This window comes from Pristis pectinata, chromosome 7, assembly GCF_009764475.1.
Source record: "Pristis pectinata isolate sPriPec2 chromosome 7, sPriPec2.1.pri, whole genome shotgun sequence".
Lineage (NCBI taxonomy): Eukaryota > Metazoa > Chordata > Chondrichthyes > Rhinopristiformes > Pristidae > Pristis > Pristis pectinata.
Window position 1 is genome coordinate 25,403,347 of NC_067411.1, and position 23,984 is coordinate 25,427,330.

At 39.0% G+C, this 23,984-nt stretch overlaps 1 protein-coding gene across 6 annotated transcripts in view; it reads left to right on the forward strand.

Moving 5' to 3' along the window:
• Positions 1-23,984, forward strand: part of LOC127572259 (ceramide transfer protein) — a 98,468-nt gene that overhangs the window by 30,044 nt on the left and 44,440 nt on the right. For all 6 annotated transcript variants that reach the window (XM_052019249.1, XM_052019245.1, XM_052019246.1 and 3 more), the window contains exon 3: positions 4,521-4,637. In XM_052019249.1, the coding sequence (XP_051875209.1) occupies positions 4,521-4,637 (117 nt within the window). The remainder of the gene's footprint in view (positions 1-4,520; positions 4,638-23,984) is intronic.

Below are 23,984 nucleotides of genomic sequence, written 5' to 3' on the forward strand. Positions count from 1 at the left end.
CCCTTTGCATTTGGGCTGAGGCTGTAGTGCATTCTAGGGAGAAGTAGTATGCACAAAACCCAAAAAGAACACTGTCAAGCAGGTTTTTGATGGGTATTCTCTTAATTATAGGTTTCTGGTTCATAATTACATCTTTGTTTTGTTGGTGGGGGGGGGGGGGGGGGGGGGGGGGGGGGGGGGGGGGGGGAAGATATCTTCCAAAGCCTTTTTATTGAAAAGCCTTTAATCAACCTTTTTTGACCTGAATCTTATCAGTGCAGATTTCATAATATTACTTTGTTTTTACATATTCTGTGGCATATAATTCCCACCAGTTCAGTGTTCCTCTCCCTTATTTCACCTTTTCCATCCCACCTCACCTTAATACCTAGGATCACCCTCCCCCACCTGGTTCCATCTGTTCATCATCCACATCCCCATCTTCTCCCTTGGGACTGCACATTAAAAGTAGTTAATTGGCTGTGACTTGACATTGATCCAATGCCATACAGGGCACTATACAGGAGAGACAAATTACTGAAGCTGGAACCTGGAGCAAAAAGTAAACTGCAGGAAGAACTCCGCAGGTCGGGCAGCATCTGTGAAGGCAAAGGGATGGTCAACATTTTAGGTCGAAACCCTGTCTCAGGAGTGAGGGTGTAGAGGGAAGATAGCCTGTATATAGATGTGAGAGGGAGGGGTGAGACAGGCTGGTAGTTGATAGGTGGAACCAGGTGGTTGGGTGGGGTGGAGGAGGAAACAGGGTAATGGAGAATGATGGGCAGATAGAGCCAGGTGGAGGAGGGAGTAGGAAAAATGATCCAAGGGAGAAGATGGGGATGTGGATGATGAACAGATGGAACCAGATGGGGGAGGGTGATCCTAGGTATTGAGGTGAGGTGGGATGGAAAAGGTGAAAAGGGAGAGGAACATGGTGAACTGGTGGGAATGGGAAGGGAACACGGGGAGTAGGTTACGTGAAATTAGAAAATTCTGTGTTCAAGCACTATACAAATTCAGGTATTCTTTTTAAAGAACTGACTTGTGTTGAACTCAACCATTGGATGTGTGCCACATTTGAAAATGATATTGAATTCCTAAAATCATGCATTGATAATTGGTTTTCCTCTCTTTTAGTTTAACATTGTTGGTTAGAACAGGAAATTTTCACATTGTGTCCATTGTGTGAATCATTTTAATATTATTAAGTAAACATACAATATGGATCATATTAATGAACAGGTGGACTAAAAATACCTTTTGCTGAGTCATGGCATAAAATGTCCTGTAAGTTATAATTGAAACTTGATTTATTGTGACTGTTAACTTCAGGACTGTTAAAGAATTATCTTAACTTGCATATCCCATTCAATATATAAAGAGCTCACTAATTTACACCATCTTTTCTCTTCCTCTGTGTTTCAGTACTTTTCCACATTTCTCTCCACTTTATCTTCTTTAAAATTAAAAGCAATCCCTTTTCCTTTAAGGGCACTGACAATTACTGGAGTGATAGCTGCTAGTAGCTTGAGATGCTATTAAGTTGACAGTTACTCGTGTGATTTATTGAATTCTGGAAGGTTATTTGAAAATTGCTGCAGAATTTAGTGTGTACGTCAGAGATGGGTTTACTGGAATGTGATCAGGAGTAGGTATCATGTCTTTAACTTTCAAATTTTATGCACCATGACAGCCCATTTAAACTTAGAGTGTTACTACACTAGTATGGGAAGGAAACCTAGACAGGGCTTGGCATGGAGTAGTTAAGTTTAGAAGTAATTATGGCTTATTAATGTGCTGTTAATCCCTGTGCAGAATAGTTCTGAAACTTTGGGTATGGGCATGTATGACACAGTAACATCATGACAAGAGTAATATCTTCCCTACAGTGAATGTTGGCATCATTGAGGAGTTGATTAGTTATAACCCAGTCTGGCGGTTCTGGAATTGGTTGGTCTCTGATCCAATGGATTTTGAGCCAAGGTCCCTTGGTTGTTTCAGTCTCCTTTCTTTCCCATCTAAGTTATTCAATCCCAATCCTTTCATCTTTACCCAGCGATGTGCATTTTCTCCCCCTTAAAGTATTTGTACAACTTTTTTTGAAAGTTATGATTGAATGTTTCCTCTAAACTGCAAGTAAACAGCAGATGGAGATTATAATCTCTAGCTGTGTAAACATTTTTTCATTAGTAGCCTTTTTATTTCTTTTGCCAATCGCCATAAATCATTGTCATTGGAACCAGTTTTCTTTTTTAAATCAAAACACGGGGATATTAAACTGTCTTATTTTTCCCTTAACATTTGGTTCAGAACAATCCTGGCTATTTTAGACTCTCCACATTATGACGTCTTTAAATCCCTAGTAACATTCTCATCAATTTATGATGGACGGGTGTTCCTGGGCCACATGCTGATCTGAGATGTGTTTGTATTCAGACTTTAGATACCTCAACTCTAGTGCATGTATGCCTTATGCTGACAGGTTATGTGAAGTTATAGATTTCCCTTTGGGGTTTTGGGTAATCCAGCAGCTCAAAGTGGAGTGTTAATATAACTCCAACTTCACATGAAAAGGACTTTCAAATTTGGCACTTATTAGAAATGCTATAATGGCAACAGTGAACCAAAAAATGGAACATTGGTGAATTTTGGCTTTAAAACTGGATCATTGCCATTTTTATTATCTGAAGAGTTGCATAAGGGAATCGCTAGCAAAACTTGCATTTATAGATCTTCACTATTTGCCTTGAACAGAGTGGTCTGCAAGGCACATGGCAGTTAATATTGCTGCAGATTATATGGTTGGGTACGTCAGATTTCTGCCCCTACAGGTCATGATTAACTAGATGGCTTTTGATGGGTCCAGTGGTTTCATGATCCACTTTACTGTACAATTTATTTGCATTCCTCAATTGCAATTGTGGCCATTGGATCATGAGCCATGAATACTGGATTGCTGCAGAGTAGCAAAACAGCAATGCTACTATGCTGCAAAATTACATTCTCTTGTAGGCAGTAGCCATGACAATCTGCTTGCAAGGCTTTGTTACTGATTTCTATGGCATTGCAAGTGCTGATGTCATGTGTTTGGCAGATGATATATTTTAGGACTCCAGCTCTACAATACCATTTTGGGAGAGGTGATTTCTGGTTGCTTTGGGGAGGAATACAGTAAGTGAACTGTAACTATTTTTGGTACGCTTTTTCACTACAGTTCTGCATGTTGCTGTCCACTTAAGTATTTTGGATATAAATAACTAGAGTAATTTATGTTGGCTTATTAAAAAGCTTTAGCGTGGCCTTTTTGTAATTGGAACTGAGCTATTAAATTTTGGCAGCCATTTCATTACTTTCCATCAAAGTGCTATGTTGAAGCAGACTGAATTGATTTTGATGGAACATTTATAACATTTCTAGCAAACTAAAGTTGGAGGGAAAACCTTTTAAGTCTTAAATTGTCTTTATTGTCAAATGAATTGTTTGTTGAACAATTTCAAAGCAAAATGTATTAGCTATTTTACAGTGAGGTGATCATAGCAGCTCAATTCATTGCCAGATTTTTGTGTCTCTAAGTCCAAATTGTTGCATTTCCCTTAAAATGTAGAACAGTACAGGAACAGGCTCTTCGCCCCACAATGTTGTGCTGAACTAATGATACCTAATCCTTCTGCCTGAACGTAGTCTATATCCCTCCATTCTCTGCATATTCCTCTAAAATGAATTAGATTTAATAAATTAGATCTGACTGTGTGCACAATTTATTTAAAACTATTACTGAGCAGTTGGATAAATTTGCCTTTATAGGATTGCAAGTTTGTATATTAGCCTGAACCAGCCAATGGCAAAAGATCACCATTGTTAACTTTGGCTTTCTGTGCCAAAACATCCAACTTTGAAAGATTCTTTTTTTGAGCTGGTTAAGATAAAGATCCAGTGAAAAACAAAACTTCATTGTAATGCAGAAATTTAGCACAATGGGATTTGTTTTTTAACACCAATTTAGTGAATTGATGGAAGTTGAAATTGATCACGGTTCAGGGCTACATTTCAATTAATTCTCGACGTGTGCTCATGCATCTGGTAGTGAGACTTTAATCCTTTTGAATTCATGGTCCATCCTTGTATTAAAGCTTATTGGTTCATTAATTTTCATTCATCTTCATTGCACTTTGTGATCTCTATTTTAACGTGTTTTTTTTTACCCAGTCTGAGTACTTGGGTAAGCTCTCAACCAAGAATAATAGTCTCCACACGATTTGTTTCAAATGGAGAATTTGAAATCTGGGCTTGCAGTTTTCAAAAAACATATATTGGGGTTGAGTATTACAAGATTCTAATCTTAAATATAATTTTAGTAGCATGGAATTGAATAATATTGTTTCTAAATGTCTTCCAGTACGCACATTCTATTTAAAGAACAGTGTATAGGTTGTACTGGGAAAAAATCTTGTTCCATACAACCATAAAATATATTTGTTAATTATCTGCTGTGAAATTTGGAATGAATCCAGACTAATTATGGTTTACAAACTTCTTTACAGCCCCATGAGTTCGATGAATGTCGTTTTGATATCAGTGTGAATGATAGTGTGTGGTACCTCCGTGCTCAAGACCCGGACCATAGACAGCAATGGATAGAAGCTATTGAACAGCACAAGGTAAAGTGAGAATTTAAAATTGTCTGAAATATAATATTAAAAAGTTGTGACTGATTCTCAATTACACTTAAGTTTTAAATATTTGGTTTCTTGTTTCCAGTTCTGTGAGTGGATGGGACTATCATGTCAAATTTGAATGCATTCCAATAGCTAAAAGTTTAGGCATAAAATACGCCTTACAATTTGAACTTTTAATTGACTTGGGAAAGCTTTGAAGGAAGGAAAAATTGGGAGAAACTCCTAGTTACTTAATGAAAGCTTTGTGTTTGTTTAAATGCAGGTGTGTGGCTTTTAACTACCTGGAATTATGTGCTTCCAGTTTGCAATATAAATGGTACTATTTGAGGTCATAGTAAAGATTATGGTATTAAAGAAATTGGGAAAGGGGAGTAGAGAAAGTAGAAGCAAGACGACTAAAAGGATATTTCATTTGTAAACGTTGAACATTGGTTTTCTAAATGGCTCCTTTTGAACATATTAGTTGTCAGTTCCTCTTCCTGCCAGTATGTTCCACATTGTGTTCCAAAGTTAGCTGATGTGGCAACCCTTATTAACTATAAATTTAGGAAGTGAGAATATAAAAATTAATGGATATCAAATTGAAGTGTGAAATTCTGGAAGATAAGTAGCAGGTGCAACTGCCACGTGTAGGGAGATGAAGTGAATTTAAAATACATGAAAAACAGTAAAGCGCAGTGGCTATATTTGAAACATTGAGTGGCAGCAGGATATACACATAAAAGGAGACTGCAATAACTTGCAAAAATTAGGGAAAAGGCAGGAGTTTTTGTTATCTAGAAGTGCAAATTACAAAAGCAAGGAGTTAACGTTGAACTGAGTGGGAGGGTGATTACTTTTTTTAAGGCTGCAGTTTGAGCATAACATTTAGGAAAGAATAACTAGTTGAAAAAAGAGCAGCTTCAAATCACTGGAATGTTGCCATGGACGAAAGATAGCATTTATGAAGAGGATTGAAGTAAGAGGTGACCCAGTGGAGACCTTCATGAGGGTGTATGATAAGGTTAATAGTGATTTGTTTCAATTACTTGTGTTACAATGAAAGTGTACAAAGTGACTCCTCCTGCAAAGAATTAGAGGTCATTTTCTTCTCGAAGTTATCTGAAATTTTGTCTTACCACTGTTGAAGCAGTGTAATAAAACTGTTACTTGAAAAAGAACTTAAGATGTTTTGGAGTGAATAGAAAATGGGATTAAATGAAATACATTGTAGAAAATGTTACATTAGAAATAATTGAGAAACTTTCTATGGTGTCATATTCAATGATTTTTACCTTAGCCAGGGATGTATGAAGTCTAAGTTAGCATAGTTTAGGACAGTTGAACTTTAGATTAGTAGCCCTTCACTCTGCACTCAAGTTTAAACTATGACACCACCACCCCCCTCCCCCCACCCCCCAAAACACCTTTAAAGGAAGAAAAATACAGAAAATTAGTACCTTGCCACAAATCAAAAAATAAACCGCAGATGCTGGAATCTGAAATAAAAGCAGAAATCATTGACTCAGCAGTTTATGCAGCATCTGTGGAGAGACAGAGTTAATGTTTCAGGGCAATGACCTTTTATTAGAACTAGTTCAAATACTAATGAAGGTTCATTAATCTGAAGACTTGATTTGTTTTTTTTTCCTCTCCACTCAAGATGCTAGAAGCTGTCTACCTGACTTGCTGAGTATTTCCAGCATTTTGTTTGTTTCCTTGCCACTTAAATGTTGTCCTAGTTGATGGTTTTTAGGTTGTGTATCTGTGTTTAAATTTATAAATATTGTGGAGAGCATGTGAGAAATATATCTGTTATGAAGAACTAGCACCATTTCACACAAGATGCTGAGACTGTTCATATTTTTGGCACATGTAATTTTAATGCCTTTGGCCTGACATACTTGGCTATGAAACCAGCGCAGAAGGCATTGATATAATCATAGAATCTCGGAATTGTTAGGGCAATGGAGAATGTTGCTTGATTCATCAAGACTGTGCCTCCAAGTTGAGCAATCCCTTCAGTTCCATTTCCCCTGCTTTTTCTTCATAGCCCAGCAAATTATTTTCTATCAGATGCCTCCAGTTTCCTTTCGAAGACACTAATTGCTTACACCACCTTTCTACATGATGAATTCCAGACTGTAACTGCTCTTCATTTTTTTTGAAATAGTACCTTTTGTCTAATCTCTGCTCCCTAGTCCCAGAACCATCTGCAACCGTGGACATCTTTCCTCTATTTAACCTATCTAATCTGTAGAATATTCTCTCAGCCCTCTGCTCCAAAGATGACAGCACCATCTTTTCCAGACTAACCTTATAACGGAAAAGCCTTGTCCCTGGAACTATGTTGTAAATCTTTCCTGCATTCACTCTAGGAGCTGCATATCCCTCCTAAAGTTAGTTGGCCAGAATTGGGTGTAGTATGAGCTTGAACATAACTTCCCTGCTTCTGTACTCTGTCTTTATGAATTCTGGGATCCCATTTGCATTATTAAACCACACTGTCAATGTGCCTTCCCACTTAAAAAAAAAATTATGCGCATGAACACTCTGGTCCCTCTATTTCTATGTGATCATTAGAACAGTGCCAGTTCAGTCTCTGTGTCTCCTTATTCTTTCTGCTGATGTGTATGCATTTGCACACTACTGAATTTCATCTGCTACTTGCCTGCCCATGTAGTTAAGCTTTCGTACTCTACTACTGTTCACTACATTTCAAAGCTTTGTTAATACATCTGGAAATTTTTACCATACCTGTCCATATCTCTGACCATGAGATGCTGTAGGCCATTAACAGCAGCAGTGGAAATGCACACATCATTAATGTAACCTTGTGGTCCAACTTCCCATTGCCTGCTGAGTGCAGCTCCAATAATTCTCAAAAAAACATACAGGACAAAAATGGTCTGCTCAATTTAGTAGTCCATCTAACACCCTAAACGTTCAATTCTTCCACCACTGATGCAGTGTATCTAATGCAAAATGCACTCATCCAGGCCAATCTGACAGCACCTTCCAAACCCACAACCTCCACTACCAAGATAAACAAGGGCTTCTCATACAGGTTCTCCCCCAAGGGGCATACCAGCCTGACTAAGAAATACCACTGTGCCTACTTTCTTACTTGGTCTAAATCCTGGAATTCTCTAACAGCATTATTGGAGTATTTTCACCAGAAAGAATGCAGCAATTCAGAAGAGTAGTTTATACCATCTTCTCAACAGCTTTTGGAAATAAATACTGGCTTTGCCAGCGATGCCTGGGTCTCCTGTAAAGTCAGTAACTTGTGCTGTCAGTGTCTAGGTTGTAAATGTGCATACTGCTGGTGATGCAATCCAATTATTTGACTTTGAAATCTTATTTTCTCATCCCATCCTTGCCCTTACCTGGCTCCTCCTCCTTTCTCCCCCCCCCCCCCCCCCCCCCCAAAATTGTTCATAATCTTGGACTTAAATGCTATAAATCATATGAGATGACCTGAAACAATGGCTCTGCTGATTTCCCCTTACTCCAGTAATGGATGTGCTGTATGGGTTCAAGTTGGGGAAATTTTGAGCATGAAATTATGGAAACTGAGCTCCTGGCTCCTGGCAAGCATCTATCTACAGCAGAAAAATACTAATGGCAATCAATTATACATTTAACCAAGGCCCTAGCCTCAGTTTTGGTGGCTGAAAAAACAGAATATCATTTAATTGTTTTAAACTTCTGATGTTCAGAGATTCAAAAACTTGTTAATAAAACTTAAATATTTTTAAGTATTCATATACTTTATTTTTAATTGAAAATATTAAACCCCAAGCTGAAAAAACTTTTTCTTAGAAGACACAGAAGCAGGAGAGTTATCTAAATCATAGTCCTATTCTCATTGAATTTAATGATTTGGAGGAGATTTCCTGCTTGAGAATCTCAGCAAGACAGGGCTGTAAATCTATCAATAAGTTCAGGCCTTCAGCATTTCACACCACGTGCTAAAGACCTGTACTTGCCACCATTTGAACAGCTAATTGCTAGAGATTATATTTTTGAACTTCTAGTATTTATAATCATCATTTCTGGCTTTTGCATAATTATCTCAGGGAATCTAGCACTATCACTATAACTTGATCTGCTTTTTCAGAATTCATCTAATTATCCAATTCCATAACTGTGTGTAGGAATAGCTTTTTATTTCCTTCATTTCTTGCACTGATTTTTCAGACCGGTAATGGAAACTACATTTGGGAGGACAGTTCAATCTGGCTTCACTAGTTGTTCTGTTCTCCAGTGTTTTGAATACTTTGAATACAAGCTTTGAATACACTGGCATATGTGCAAGTTTTGCTCTGCATCCCATAAAATAGCTTTAAATTTTCTTATGCAGGAGACATCATTTAAATGCTGTATAGTGACGTAAGTTGTTTATTGTGATGCATACTATCTTCAAAGGTAATTGAATGTTGAGAGTTGTTTGCCACATATCCAAAACTGAGAGATTGAAGCAATAAATTTATAGAACATACAACTAGTTGTCCTAGTTTTGTGGCCTTTTTCCCCAAATTAACATGGTTACTACTGCATTGCTGAGTGAGTTGGGCAGGTTGTGCCATTGTCATATAAACTTTTGAAGTTGACAGATGGGATGTCTGGTTTTGCTATTAAATTTGTAACTATGTTGATCAAGTTTACCAGGCCATTCAGAGCACAGCTGATTTGTTAAGAGTCCAGAATCATACACAGGCTAGATGAGGCAAAGAGTTTATTTCCATTTCTGAGTTACATTAGTGAAACAGCTAGGCTCTTACTGACAACCCAGTAGTTACATAGTCACCATACTGACTGTGGCTTTCCTTCATCTAGGTCAACCTTCAGAAATTAACCAATCTTAGCAGTTTAAAGGTACCTTCATCATGTGGGCTGCTGAGGTATGAGACTGCAGATCACTGCCACCATCATGGGCAGTTAGGGATGGATAAGTTTGTAGGCAGAATTAATGAAAAAGTTTAAAAGTTTATCATTTTCAAGGACCTGAATATTCAATGTTAGTAGGTTCATGTCACTATAAATTGCCTCGGTGTAATGAGTGGTAGAATCTGGGAAGGAGTTGATGAATATAGGCAGAATTAACAAATAGGATTAATGTAGACAATAAGAGACTGATTTGACATAGATTCAGTGCAAATGTGTTGATGTGGTGTAGATTCAGTGGGCCTCTCTGAGCCAATGTTGTATTATGAATTTGGCATATGGTTCATATCATATTTCATTGCATCAACAATAGGTTTTTTTAACCATATGGTACCAAGGCATATCTTTGATTATATCACCCTTTCATAATTAATGTATTGCCTTTTGCTTGTGGCAATTGTGAAATCATCAGTGTTACCCACTTCCCATTAATGAATTTAAAACAATCCGATGTGGTGTATTTGCAGCTCTTGGGTTAATATTAATTTTTTAAAAAGCTCAATAGATTGTCAATGCATTCCCATAAGGCTACTGTTTACAGAACTTATGATTTGCTTCTATGATTGTTATAGTATTCTATCTATGATGATGTGACTGATGCTGGAAACTCTTTTTACGGAATTATGAAATGATAGCAAGTTAAAATTTGCATTTTACCATGGAGTTGTCTTATGAGAAACTGCAGTGACTTCTGAAATGGTTTAATTGATTTATTTCCCTCTGGACTGCCTGGTTTATGTCAGGGTGAGTTGCTTGTCTTGTCCACGGTAGTTGCACAGAGTGGTAGGTAATTGAGACTGTCCTATTCAAGAGTAGTTGCTTGAGTGTATGTGGGGATGAGAATTGGGAGGGGGGTGGGGGGGGTGGTATTGGTAAAAGTAGAGGAGACTGGGCTTGCTCGTTAGTATGTATACCTCCCAATATTTTTGAGTTCACTCTTCATCAGGTGACTAAACTGTTATATATTTAGTCTACACAGAATATCTACCATGGGGGAAAATATTAATGTGGATTCCTGGTATTTAATGTTGCAGAGGAGATTGTTGCAACAGCTGCTTGTCAACAGGCATGAGATAGTGGAAATGTGTGTAGGTGGATTTATGACCAATGAGTTGGCTGTTGAGCAGAAAAAATAGCATTGGTTGGATTTTGGCTTGAAGGTACCAAATTAAGTTGAGAACTCAATAAGAAACAGCCCATCTTAGTTAGACAGGAACAACTGTTTCCCTTGTACTATCCTTCGTTTGTTCTTGGACTGGAAGAACAAGTACTGTGCAAATATAACAATACTAAATTCTATAATTTCCATCTCTTGTGTTTTAAAATTCTCCAAGAGCTGTCATCTTTTTCCTTTTTGTGGCACTGTCAGGTTTCCAAAGCCGATACACTAACAAATTCTGAAGTGATTAACAGAACTACCAGGGTTTATTTCCAGTCACTGACCATGAGTAACCTTTTGCTGTGTCAGGTTGTAGGCAAGTATTGCACAGTGCCATCTGCAGGATATGTTAGTAATTGACTTATTATTGTCTGATGTACTGAGATATAATGAAAAGCTTTGTTTGCGTACCACCCAGACAGATCATTCCATATGTAAGTGCATCAAGGTTGCACATTACAGTTACAGAAAGTGCAGGGCAGGTAGACAAAGTGCAAGGACCATGGCAAGGTAGATTGAGAGATCTCTATCATACAAGAGGTCTGTTCAAGAGTGTGATAACAGCAGAATAGAAGCTGTCTTTGAGCCTGGTGGTACGTGTTCTCAGGTTTTGTATCTTCTGCCTGATGGAAGGGGGATGAAAAGAGAATGACCAGGGTGGGAGGGGTCAATTATGTTGACTGCTTTACTGAGACAGTCAATGGAAGGGAGGCCGGTTTTCATGATGGACTAGGCTGCGTTCACAACTCTGCAATTTCTTGTCTTGGGAAGAGCAGTTGCCATACCATCCAGATAGGATGCTTTCTATGGCATGGGCAGAAAAAAAATAGACATTTGTATCTCCACAAGTTAAAGAAGTTGTTCTCCATACATTTTCTTGATCAACGATGGAGCAGCTGCTTTATTACCAAAGCTAGTTGTTCCTCCTCTCTGAACCACATTTGCTGCTTGGATTATTTGTAACTTCGTTCTCTGGCTCCATAAATTTTCAACAGATTTAGCAACAGTTCAATATAGATCTAGAAAAAGTGGCATCCTTTTAGCAATCATATTAGTAATTACTGGGTATCATTAAAACTTCATTATCTAATTTAGTGTTACTTGAGGTGTGAGTTGCAGTCTGCAGCATATAAGATTATATAAAAAGTTGGAGGCGGCCAATTGTTTAACCTACTTCAATACTTAAATCGTAAATGAGGCATGCATGAAAAAGGGTCATGGAATATGACTGAGGTCAGGTTAGATCTTTTGAGTGATGCTGCAGTCTTTTTCACCTATAATCTATTTGCTGCAGCCTCGATGAATACCAGCGTGAAGTTGGAAAGACTATTGTATGCTAACATTGCATGTTGCGATCTTTTGAAGTGGACCGGTTGAATATATGCAGTGTGCCAACTATGTTTTGTACCAAGACTGCTTTTTATTTCAGAGTTGCTTAATTCAAATTTCATTTTTGCTCTGTTATTGGTAAATTGATTTACATTAGAATTTCTTCAGGGGAGAATAGACTATCATCCTGTGTATTTGTATCCAGATTTAAGATTAATTGAGAATACAAAATTTGAGGAAAATTGTATGCCTCTGTCTTTTCCGGTCAAGAAGATTCAGCATATCTTTGTTTGGCCCACAGGCTAAAGAGCCATACGCATGAAGTTTGGACATTTGAGTTGATTAAAAATTATATTTGTGTTGGGATTTTGGTCACAGTGGGTAAAATTTGTTTCATAATTTTTTGAAAAATATTTTCGCAAAGCTTGCATTGTCTGCGTTTCTTTTGTGGCAGCAGTTTAGCACTTTAATATCTTAAACATTTTAAATTACAATTAACATGCATGATTTGTAGTTGGGTTGCTTGAAATTTAAAAATTTATGCTTGAATGAATTCCTGTGTGACCTTCACACTTTTCTCAGACCCCAATAATAGAATCTGATTTGGCTTCATGAAGGGTTTGTGATTGAGATTATCAGGAAATTTAAGTACAGGTTTACCTTGATAAAGTAGAGCTATGCAGATTTGGGCATAACTTCTTGATTGCATTATCATGAGGTGATTCAAATGTTAGTGTTTAGCTTTTTCTGATCCATGGTGTCACACAAAGTATCCAAGATCCAGTTTTCTATATGGCCAAACGTATTACAATGAATTCAAACATTTTTTTTTAAAATACCTCAAAACAAGAATCGGTCACATTGTTTTTCCAGCATTCAATAACATCCTGTCAGATTTTTGTCTGTACATCTACCTTTCCTGGCTCTATATCCTTTACTACCCTTCACTAGAAAAAAAACAGATATTCTTGTGTATTTTTTCTAGCCAAACTAGCATTGGCAGGTGTCTAGGAAGAATATTTTTCTCTGCATTGGCAGAAAATGGAGTAAAGGATAAACTTAAATTTGGAATATTCATTCATATTGGTAGTTCATACTTGGGAGGAGTAGTTTGTATTTTTTTTCTACCTTTTCATTTCCCGGAATGTACAGTTATGGTTTTAAACTAAAGGAAGTATTAACATCTCTGTAGTGTAAGATTTACATTTATGAAATGCTACACTTTAATTTCTTTTTACTTGAAGACTGACTTGCACTGGATATGTGGGTATTGCTGCTTTCTACCACCTCAATGCAATGGTCAGTACATGTTAAATGGGTAAAATGGTCTCAGCTGAGGTATAATCCTCGCGTCTTAAGTGTATGCATTTTACAGCGTAGTTCTTTGCATTTTGTCTTCACCTCCACCTCCCCAAACCCCCTGTTCCTCCTCCCAATCCAATGATGGAGAGATCCTAAACCAAACACACATGCTATCCCTCTTCTATGAACTTGGTTAATTCAGCTGAATACCTGATCAAGTAATTACCCACTGAACAGCTCAATGAGTGTTAAGTTTAATAACACTTGCATTTTTTTAGATCAGAAGTCCATAGCAAATTGTACTGTTAATGTTAATTAATAAGTTCCTTGGTTGTATTAATATAGGTTTGTTCTTTCTGTTAAGTGTACTCTGTACTGTACCAATTTGTGCAGCAAAATAATAAACCAATTCCACATAATATATTTCCTTACGACACAGGAGACCATTCAGCTCATCAAGTCTGTACTGGCTCTCGGAGTAATCCCATTCACCCACTTATTTCCTTGTAACCTTTTCTTTCACACAGGCCTGTTAACACCCACTGATTTTCTTGTCACCTGCCTATACTAGGAACAATTTGATCTATCAAGCATGTCTTTGGGATGTGGGAGGAAATCAGAGCACTCTGGCAAAACCACATGTTCACAAGGATAATGTGCAACTCCACACAACACCAGTGATCAGAATTAAAACTGAGTTGCTGGAATTGAGACATGGCACTTGCTGCACTACCATTGTGCTGTCCTTTTTATACTACTGTTATCATGCATTTTATTTAAGAGCCTTAAAAGGTTAGTCAACCCTTAAAGTATATAGCAAAATTGGCCTGAATTTGTCAACACTTTCAAATTTTTGGTCATTCTTTTGCTGAATTATGGTTTTGAGGGTGCTGAGCATTCCATAACCACTTTTCATGTGTCCTGTCCAGAATGTTTTACTATCAGTAGGAGCATAAGCCATTTAGCCTCTTGAGCTAATCCTGTCTTTGGATAAGATGTTGATTTGTACTTTTGCTTCCTACCTACTTTTGTTTCATATTTTTCAGTAATCTGAGGTAACAAAGATCAACTGATCCAATATCCCCATTAAGAGTGAGTAGATTTCCACTACCCCTTGCGTGCAAATTATTTACTAGTTTCCCTCCTGGACTGGAGTTTGAGACAGTGCCTCCTTTTCTGTATTCCTCCAAACCACCAGAAAAAATAGTTTCTCTGTACCTATATTCAATTTTGCTTTTATATACCTTGTTTACTCTTTGGCCTTCTAAATTTAAGAATCTAATAATTTTGCAAAATCTGTCCTTGTCAGTGATTCCTTTCACAACAGATCTGCCATTAGCATAGTTTCCTAAAGCTGCTTCAGTGTGCTGTTACAAATGCAGTTCTCACCATGCAGAGGTGCAGTTCTTCAGTTTGAGGGGCTTTGGAAAATTGGGATTAAGAAATCTGAAACTTCCTCACCAACTTGCTTCCAACACGATATCAGAAGAACCATACAAGTATGTAATGCACAAGGAAGGCATTCAGCATTTTGTGTCCATACTGGCCAAACAAAAGCTGTTTAGACTAGTTTTACTTGCTTTCAATCATTAACTTTGTAGGGTATAGAGTCATAGAGTATTACAGCACAGAAACAGGCCCTTTGGCCGATCTAGTCCATGCCAACCTGATCTTCTGCCTAGTCCCATCGACCTGCACCCAGACCATATCCCTCCAAACCCCTCCCATCTATGTACCTATCCAACTTTCTCTTAAATGTTACAATTGAACCTGCATCCACCACTTCCACTGGAAGCTCATTTCCACACTTGCACTACCCTCTGAGTGAAAAAGTTTCACCTCTGATTCCCCTTGTATATTTCACCTTTCACCCTAAACCTATGTCCTCTAGTTTCTAATCTCTCCCAACCTTAGGGTGAATGCATGCCGGCCCCCCCCCCCCCCCCCATCTATACCCCTCATAATTTTGTATACCTCGATAAGATCTCCCCTCATTCTCCTACACTGCAGGGAATAAACTCCTAACCTATTCAACCTTTCCCTATGACTTGGGTCCTCGAGTCCTGGCAACATCTTTGTAAATTTTCTCTGCACTCTTTCAAGCTTATTGATATCTTTCCTGTAGGTAGGTGATCAGAACTGCATGCAATACTTTAAATTTGGCCTCACCAATGTCTTGTAAAACTTAAACATAAAATCCCAACTCCTGTACTCAGTGCCCTGATTTATGAAGGCCAAAGTGCCAAAAGCTCTCTTTACAACCCCATCTACCTGTGACGCCACTTTCAAGGAACTATGGATCTGTATTCCCAAGTCCCTTTGTTCTACCACACACTTCAGCCCTATCGTTCACTGTGAGTCTTACCCTGATTTGTCCTCCCAAAGTGCAATACCTCACACTTGTCTGCATTAAACTCCATCAGCCATTTTTCAGCCCATTTTCCTAGCTGGTCAAGATCACACTGCAAGCTTTGATAGTCTTCCTCACTGTCCACTATACCCCTAATCTTGGTGTCATCTACAAATTTGCTGATCCAGTTTACCACTTTGTCTTCTAAATGATTAATATAGATGATGATCAACAACTGATCCGGCACCATTCCCTTCAGCACACCACTAGTCACCAGCCTCCAATCAGAGAGACAACCATCTACTACCACTTTCTGGCTTCTCCCGCTAAGCCAGCATTGAATCCAATTGGCTACTTCATCCTGAATGCCAAGCGACTTAACCTTCTGGACCAGCCTCCCATGTGGGACTTCGTCAAAGGCCTTGCTAAAGTCCACGTAGACAATACCTACCGCCTTTCCCTCATCGACCTTCTTGGTAACCTTCTCGGGGAAAAAACTCTAAAATTGGTTAGACGTGACCTACCACGCACAAAGCCATGTTGACTATTCCTGATCAGGCCCTCCATACTCAAATACTTGTATATCCTGTCCCTTAAAATATCTTCCAATAATTTACCCACAACTGACGTCAGGCTCGCCAGCCTATAATTTCCTGGCTTATTCTTGGAGCCTTTCTTGAACAACATTAGCTATCCTCCAGTCCTCTGGCATCTCACCCATGGCGAAGGACATTCTAAATATCTCTGCCAGGGCCCCTGCAATTTCTGCACTAGCCTCCCACAAGGTCCAGAGGAACACCTTGTCAGTCCCTGGGGATTTATCCACCTTCATTCACCTTGAGACAGCCAGCACCTCCTCTTCCATTATCCGGATACAGTCCATAACCTCACTATTTTACCTCAGTTCTATAGTCTCTGTTTCTGTCTCCAGAGTAAGTACAGATACAATAAATTCATTTAAGATCTCCATCTCTTTTGGCTCCATGCATAGATGGCCATGCTGATCTTCAAGAGGACCAATTTTGTCCCTTGCTACCATTTTGCTCTTGATATAGCCATAGAAACCTTTTGGGATTCTCTTTTACCTTCTCTGCCAGAGCAACCTCATGTCCTATTTTTGCCCTCCAGATTTCTCTCGTGTTGTCTTGCATTTCTCGTACTCCTCAAAAGCCTCATTTGGTCCTAACTGCCTATACCTGATATGCGCCTCCTTTTTCTTTACTAGGGCCTCAATATCCCTCAATAACCAAGGTTCCCAAAACCTGTTAGCCTGGCCTTTTATCCTAATAGGAACATACAGATTCTGTACTCTCAATATTTCACTTTGGGAAGCCTCCCACTTATCAAGCATCTCTTTGCCGAAAAACAGCCTATCCCCATCCACGCCTTCCAGATCCCTTCTGATGCCATCAAAATTGGCCTTACTCCAATTTAGAATCTCAACCCAAGGACTAGTCCTATCCTTCTCCATAATTATCTTGAAATTAATGGAATTATGATCACTAGATCCAAAGTGTTCCCCTACACACACTTCACTTGCCCTGTCTCATCCCCTAAGAGGAGATGCAATATCGCACTCTCTAGCTGAGACCTCTACATACTGATTAAAGAAACTTTCCTGAACATATTTGACAAAATGTATCCCATCCAATCCCTTTACAGTATGGGAGTCCCAGTCAATATGTGGAAAGTTAAAATCACCTACTATCACAATCTTATTTTTCTTGCAACTGTCTGCTATCTCTACAAATTTGTTCCCCTAAATCCTGCTGACTATTGGGAGGTTTATAGTATAGTCCTATTAACATAGTCATCCCTTTCTTATTCCTCAGATCCACCCATATTGCCTCATTAGATGAGCCCTCCAGCATGTCCTCTGCTGTGACATTTTCCCTGATGAGTAATGCCACCTCTCCTTCAATACCTCCCTCCCTATCATGTCTAAAGCATTAGAACCCTGGAACATTGAGATGCCAGTCCTGCCCCTCCTGCAACCAAGTCTCACTAATGGCTACAACATCATAATTCCACATGCTGATTTGTGCTCTAAATTCATCTGCCTTACCTACAATACTCTTGCACTTGAGATAGATGCATCTCAGAACATTAGTCCCACCCACAAATACCCTTCATGGCTCACATGATTTTATGAATCTGCTGAATATTTCTGCCTTCTCCACCCTTTCAGGCCACTTACTGCTTTTTGGGGAAAATTTATTTTTCCCATGGATCTATAACCTTCAGTCATTGATATCAGCTAAAGGGTTGTTAACCATTTTCCATTCATTCAGTCTAGGCCTTTCATAATTTTATACAAATTAGATCTCTTCTGAGCTACTTGTGTTCCAAAGAAAACCATTCCAGTTTGGTCAACAAATTTTCATAACTAAATGTTTCCATCGCTGGGCAACATCCTCAGCTATTTTGTGCTGTTCTATAATTTGAAAACTAGACCTGTATGTGGAACTCTAACCATGGCCTAACTTTTCAAATAGTTCCATCCTAAAGTCCATGCTTTTGTGTTCTATGCTTTAGCCAATTGAAAAAAAAGTAACCCATATACAAAAAGAAAATTTAAAAAAAAAACAAACTGCTGGAAGAACTGACCTGAAACATCAACCATTGCACTGCCTCTGCCTGACCTGCTGAGAAACTGGAGCAGTTTTTCACTCCAGATACAGCATCTGCAGTCTCTTGTCACTCAGCAGGTCAGGCAACATCTATAAAGAGAAAACATTAACATTTTAGGTTCTTTATCTTTCACTAGAACTGGAAAATGAGGTAAAACAAGCAAGTTGCAAACATGAGGAGGGATGGAGAAAATGTGGGGGTGGCATGGGCGCCAGAACCAAGCTTGTCCAGATGACACGACTGCTGTTGATGCCACTTAAGAGTGGGTAATGAATATTTGTTAATCACAGCTGATCTGTCTGCAAAAGAATAAATGAGGGCATTAGTTGGGTGGTGGGGGGGAATGTTGGAATGCAATGGTTTCTGGAAATCTGAAATGTTAGAAACTCAGCAAATCAGGTAGCATCTGTGGAGAGAGAAAGGATGAGTTAATGTTACAGGTGCATGATGTTGCATCAGATCCGGTCAGTTCTGACCCAAGTCAAAATTGTTGAAATGCTGCCTTAACAAAGCCATCTGACTCCTCTGTTTCCTTTAGGGATTTATGGAAGTACACTCCAGGCTCTCCATTCTTCTGCACATCTAGTTTGCCTATTGTTAATTGTTTTCTTGGCCAAGTTGTTCCATCTTGTGCATTAAGTGCTTGAAGTCCATCTGCCTTGTTCCTTTTTGCACACTTTTTAAAATAAATTACTTATTAAATCCACTGAATTCTTTTCGTTGCCTTCTGGTCTCTTGTAACGTTGGTATCTTTAAGTGTGAAAATGAGTGTAAGTACTCCTTATTAATTGTCCATAGTAGTTTCCCATGCATGTGTCTTTAATGGAGTCACATTCATCTTCATTCTGTCTTAATATAGTTAAGTGCCTAGAAATTAGATTTCTTAGTGCAATGTTTTGTGCATTCAGACATATGACATTAGAAACTTGCACCACGGTTGGCAAGAATTGTGATTTTGTTTCGGCTATCTGCCACAGAACTTCATGATGGAACCATCAGGCTGTATAGAAATGCCTTTTGGATCTCAAGAATCATGATCACAAGACAAGGGAGCAGAAGTAGGCCATTCGGCCCATCAAGTCTGCTCCAAAGAAAAGGGGAAAAAGAAAAAAAAAGAAATGGGGGGGAGGGAGGGAAGAGTCTGCTCCATGAGCAGAAAAAACTATTCTAACCCCATTTCCAGCCTTATCCTCTTATCCCTTGATACCTTGACTAATTGGATATCTATCTATCTATCTCCTCCTTAAACACCTCAAATGATCTGGCCTCCACTGCTGTACATGGCAAGGAATTCCATAAATTCACTACCTTCTGGCTAAAGAAATTTCTCCTCATCTGTTTTAAACCTGTACCCTCTAATTCTAATATTGTACCCTCTGGTCCTAGACTCACCCACCAAGGGAAACAGCTTGGCCACATCTACTCTGTCCAGTCCTTTCAACATTCTAAATGTTTCTGAGGTCCCCCCTCATTCTTCTGTACTCCAGTGAGTACAGTCCAAGAGCCGACAAACGCTCATCATATGTAAGCCCTTTCATTCTGGGAATCATCCTCGTAAATCTCCTCTGAACCCTCTCCAACATCAGCACATCCTTCCTAAGATATGGAGCCCAAAACTGTACACAGTATTCCAAATGAGGCCTCACTGGTGCCCCATAGAGCCTCATCAACACTTCCTTACTTTTATACACTATACCTCTCAAAATGAATGCCAACACAGCTTTCACTTTCCTTACTGCCAATCTGACCTGGTGGTTAACCTTTAGGGTATCCTGCATGAGTACCCCCAAGTCCCTTTGTAGTTCTATACTTTGAATTTTCTCCCTTCTAGATAATAATCTGGCAGTTTATTTGTTTCCAAAGTGTACAACGGCATATTTCTCAACATTGAATCTCATCTGCCATTTCCTTGCCCATTCTCCTAAACCATCTAGGTCTCTCTGCAACCTTCATGTCTTCTCAATACTCCCTACTCCTCCACCTATCTTGGTGTCATCTGCAAACTTAGCCACAAAACCACTTACTCCATCATCCAAATCGTTAATGTACAAGGTAAAAAGAAGCGGCCCCAACACCGACCCCTGCAGATCACCACTAGTAACCGGTAGCCAACCAGAACAGGATCCTTTTTCCCACCCTTTGCTTTCTGCCAACTAGCCAATGCTCCACCCATTCTATTATCCTACCTGTAATTCCGTGAGCTCTCATCTTATTAATCAGTCTCTTATGCGGCACCTTGTCGAAGGCCTTTTGAAGGTCTAAATACCCAACATCTACAGCCTCTCCCTTATCCACCCTACCTGAGATTTCCTCAAAAAACTCCAATAGGTTGGTCAGGCAGGATCTTCCCTTCACAAAACCATGTTGGCTTGAACCTATCTTGCCTTGCACCTATCTTGCCTTGCACCTCTAGGTATTCCATAACCTCATCCTTGAGGATCGATTCTAATAACTTTCCCACCACCGATGTCAGACTAACAGGTCTGTAATTTCCTTTATGCTGCCTCCAACCTTTCTTATACAGCAGAACTACATTTGTGACCCTCCAATCCTCTGGAACCATGCCAGAGTCTATCGATTCCTGGAAAATTATCACCAGTACCTCCAATCTCTAAAGCCACCTCCTTCAGAACCCAGGGATGCACCTCATCCAGTCCAGGAGACTTATCTGTCTTTTAGTCCATGTAGCTTTCCGAGCACCTTCTCTCTAGTAATCTTAACTGAAATCAGTTCCATTCCTTGAGACCCCTGACTATCCAGTATATTGCTGATGACATCCACAGTGGAGACCGATGCAAAATACTCATTTAGTTCCTCTGCCATCTCTTTATCATCCATTATAATCTCTCCCGCACCGTTATCGATTGGTCCTATATCAACCTGTGTCTCTCTTTTACTCTTCATATATTTAAAAAAAACTCTATCCTTTCGAATGTTATCTGCCAACTTCCTTTCATAATTCATGTTTTCTTTCCTAATGACCTTCTTAGTTTCTTTCTGCAGGTTTTTAAAAGTTTCCCAGTCTTCTGTTTTCCCACTAATTCTTGCTTCCTTGTATGTCCTTCCTCTTGCTTTTATTTTAGCCTTCACCTCTCTCATTATCCACATTTGTGGCTTTTTTTCATTCACAACCTTTTTTCTTGCAATATATCTATCCTGCATTTTCCTTATTTCTTGTAGAAATTCCATCTATTTCTGCTCTGCCATCCCTCCAGCTAGCTTACTCTTCAGATCAATTTGGGCCAGCTCCTCTCTCATGCCACTGTAATTTCCTTTGTTCCACTGAAATATTGATACACCAGTTATCAGCTTCTTCTCAGATTTGAAACCAAACTCAATCATATCGTGATCACTAGTTCCTAATGGTTCCTTTACCTTTAGTTCCCTAATCACCTCCGGTTCGTTACACAGCACCTAATCCAAAACAGCCGATCCCCTGGTGGGCTCATCAACAAGTTGCTCTAAAAAGCCATCCCGTAGACATTCCACAAACTCTCTCTCCTGAGATCTACTGCCTTGCTGGATTTCCCAATCCTCCATGTTAAAATCCCCCATAATTATCTTAATGTTGTCACTCTGACATGCTTTTCCTATTTCTAACTGGTAGTCCACATCCTGACTGCTATTAGGGGGCCTATATATAGCTGCTACTATTGTCCTTTTACCCTTGCTATTTCTTAGCTCCACCCATAAGGATTCCACCTCTTCTGACCCAATGTCCTTCCTTTCTATTGATTTTATATCATTACTAACCATCATGACCACACACCACCCCCTCTGCCTACCCGCCTATCCTTCCTATACACTGTGTACCCCTGGACATTTAGTTCCCAATCACATCTGTCATAAAGCCATGACTTGGTGATTGCCACAATGTCGTATTTATTAATCTGTAGTTGTGCCACTGTAGATGTAGATGTGGGGGGAAAGGGACAAAACAGAATTATATTGTTTGATGTAGAAATCTGCTTTAGAAAGTTTGCAATGGCTAATTAATGCACCAGTGCAGCTGACCTGGAAAAACAATGTTAATTCCTATTTGACTACTGATGGAGTTGTTACAGAAAGTCAACATTTTTCCGTTTTGAGATAATGTAATGGGGATTGGCAACAATTATATGAATTTTAGGTCTTGTGTCATAAGAACTACCATGCCTATCTCAGTAACCATGAAAGTGGAGACCAAGAGGCATGGGAGCAAGTATACTGCATGTTTTCAGTTGTATGTTGGTTGACGAAAGAGAAGAGTGATAGGTCTTAGAAATTGTTTATGAAGTCTTTATTTGTATTGGAGGTGGTAGATATTAGTATTTCAACAAAGCAAATGAACATAGATCTACGTTTCTGTAGCTTATTTCAGTTTAGTTTGGATATATCCTATGGTGAAACACTGTATTTTCCTGAAATGTCTTCATATATCAACTAATTGTGATGGTTGACATTTCCGACCTGTTTGTTGTACTGCATTACGTGAGCAAGGTATAGCAAGTTGATTCTTGAAGATTGGATCAGGAATCTTCTGGGTTTTTTTAAGGGCAAATAAAAAACATTCTTGGAAATGGAGTTGTCTGTGTATCAGTTTCTTTCAAATTAACAGGACCACAATGTGGCAGTTTACATGTTCAAGGAATTCCACATTTCATACCTGAAATCAGTGATTTGTGTTTAGCTTCTGAGAACTGAGTTGCAGCAGTACTGTGAAGAATGCAGGTGCCAATCTTGCTGTATGCTGCATTTTGCTAACATTGGCCACGAATAATCTTTGCTGCAAATCTGGTGCGAAAAGGTGTTCCTTTTGTAAATGGGGTGGGGGGGGGGGGAGAAGCTGCCTTGTATGCTTACGTTGGAAATCATAAAATAATATTTACATTTGTTTGGCAGAAATTTATTGTAAAATCATATATTAAATCAATTCCCATGATGCTTTGCTTTTGTGCTAGTGTGAGTATTGACCTACTTTAGATTGATTAGAATTAAGTGTGGGATGAGGTTTTATTGTCTACATCTGAGGCAGTAAATGAAAAGTTGCAGACCCACACTGTGTTTTGCTGCCAACAGCATTTTGCACCAGCAGTGAACTAAATTTGCGTCTGTAAAGACATAACTGCATATTGCAGTGCTTTGCTTTGAAACCAAGGAAGCTGTAATGGATCCTGTGGTGGGATGTAGCAGACAGCAGCAGCCATCGTTGCAGTGCACCTTCAATGTCAGTCTGTGAGAATCATCTGGTATAATTTCTGCATGGATCTCCAGCTCTTGAAAATACATCCTTATTCTTGGCATGGTAACCAGAATCATTAACTTGCTGTTTGCTATGGCATTTGCAGCAGAACATCAAATTTTTGCTTTGCTCCTGTTGTGACCAGGAGACTGCTGTTAACCATATCCCTTCCTGGAAATTTCAGTATATATTCTGTCGCACTGGGATTATTTGTATGACTGAGAGAAAAAGCTTTCATTGTTTCTACAGTTTATGGCTTTGCAATGAACAGCTAATGTTCTGTGCCAACAGTCTTGATTGTGGTGTGAACCAGCTCTGCTTTATTTGCATCTCTTGAAATACCTTTGCATGTTTGTATACTTTTCCTATGTAATTTTTTTCTAATGTAGTTGGTACCATTAATCAAAA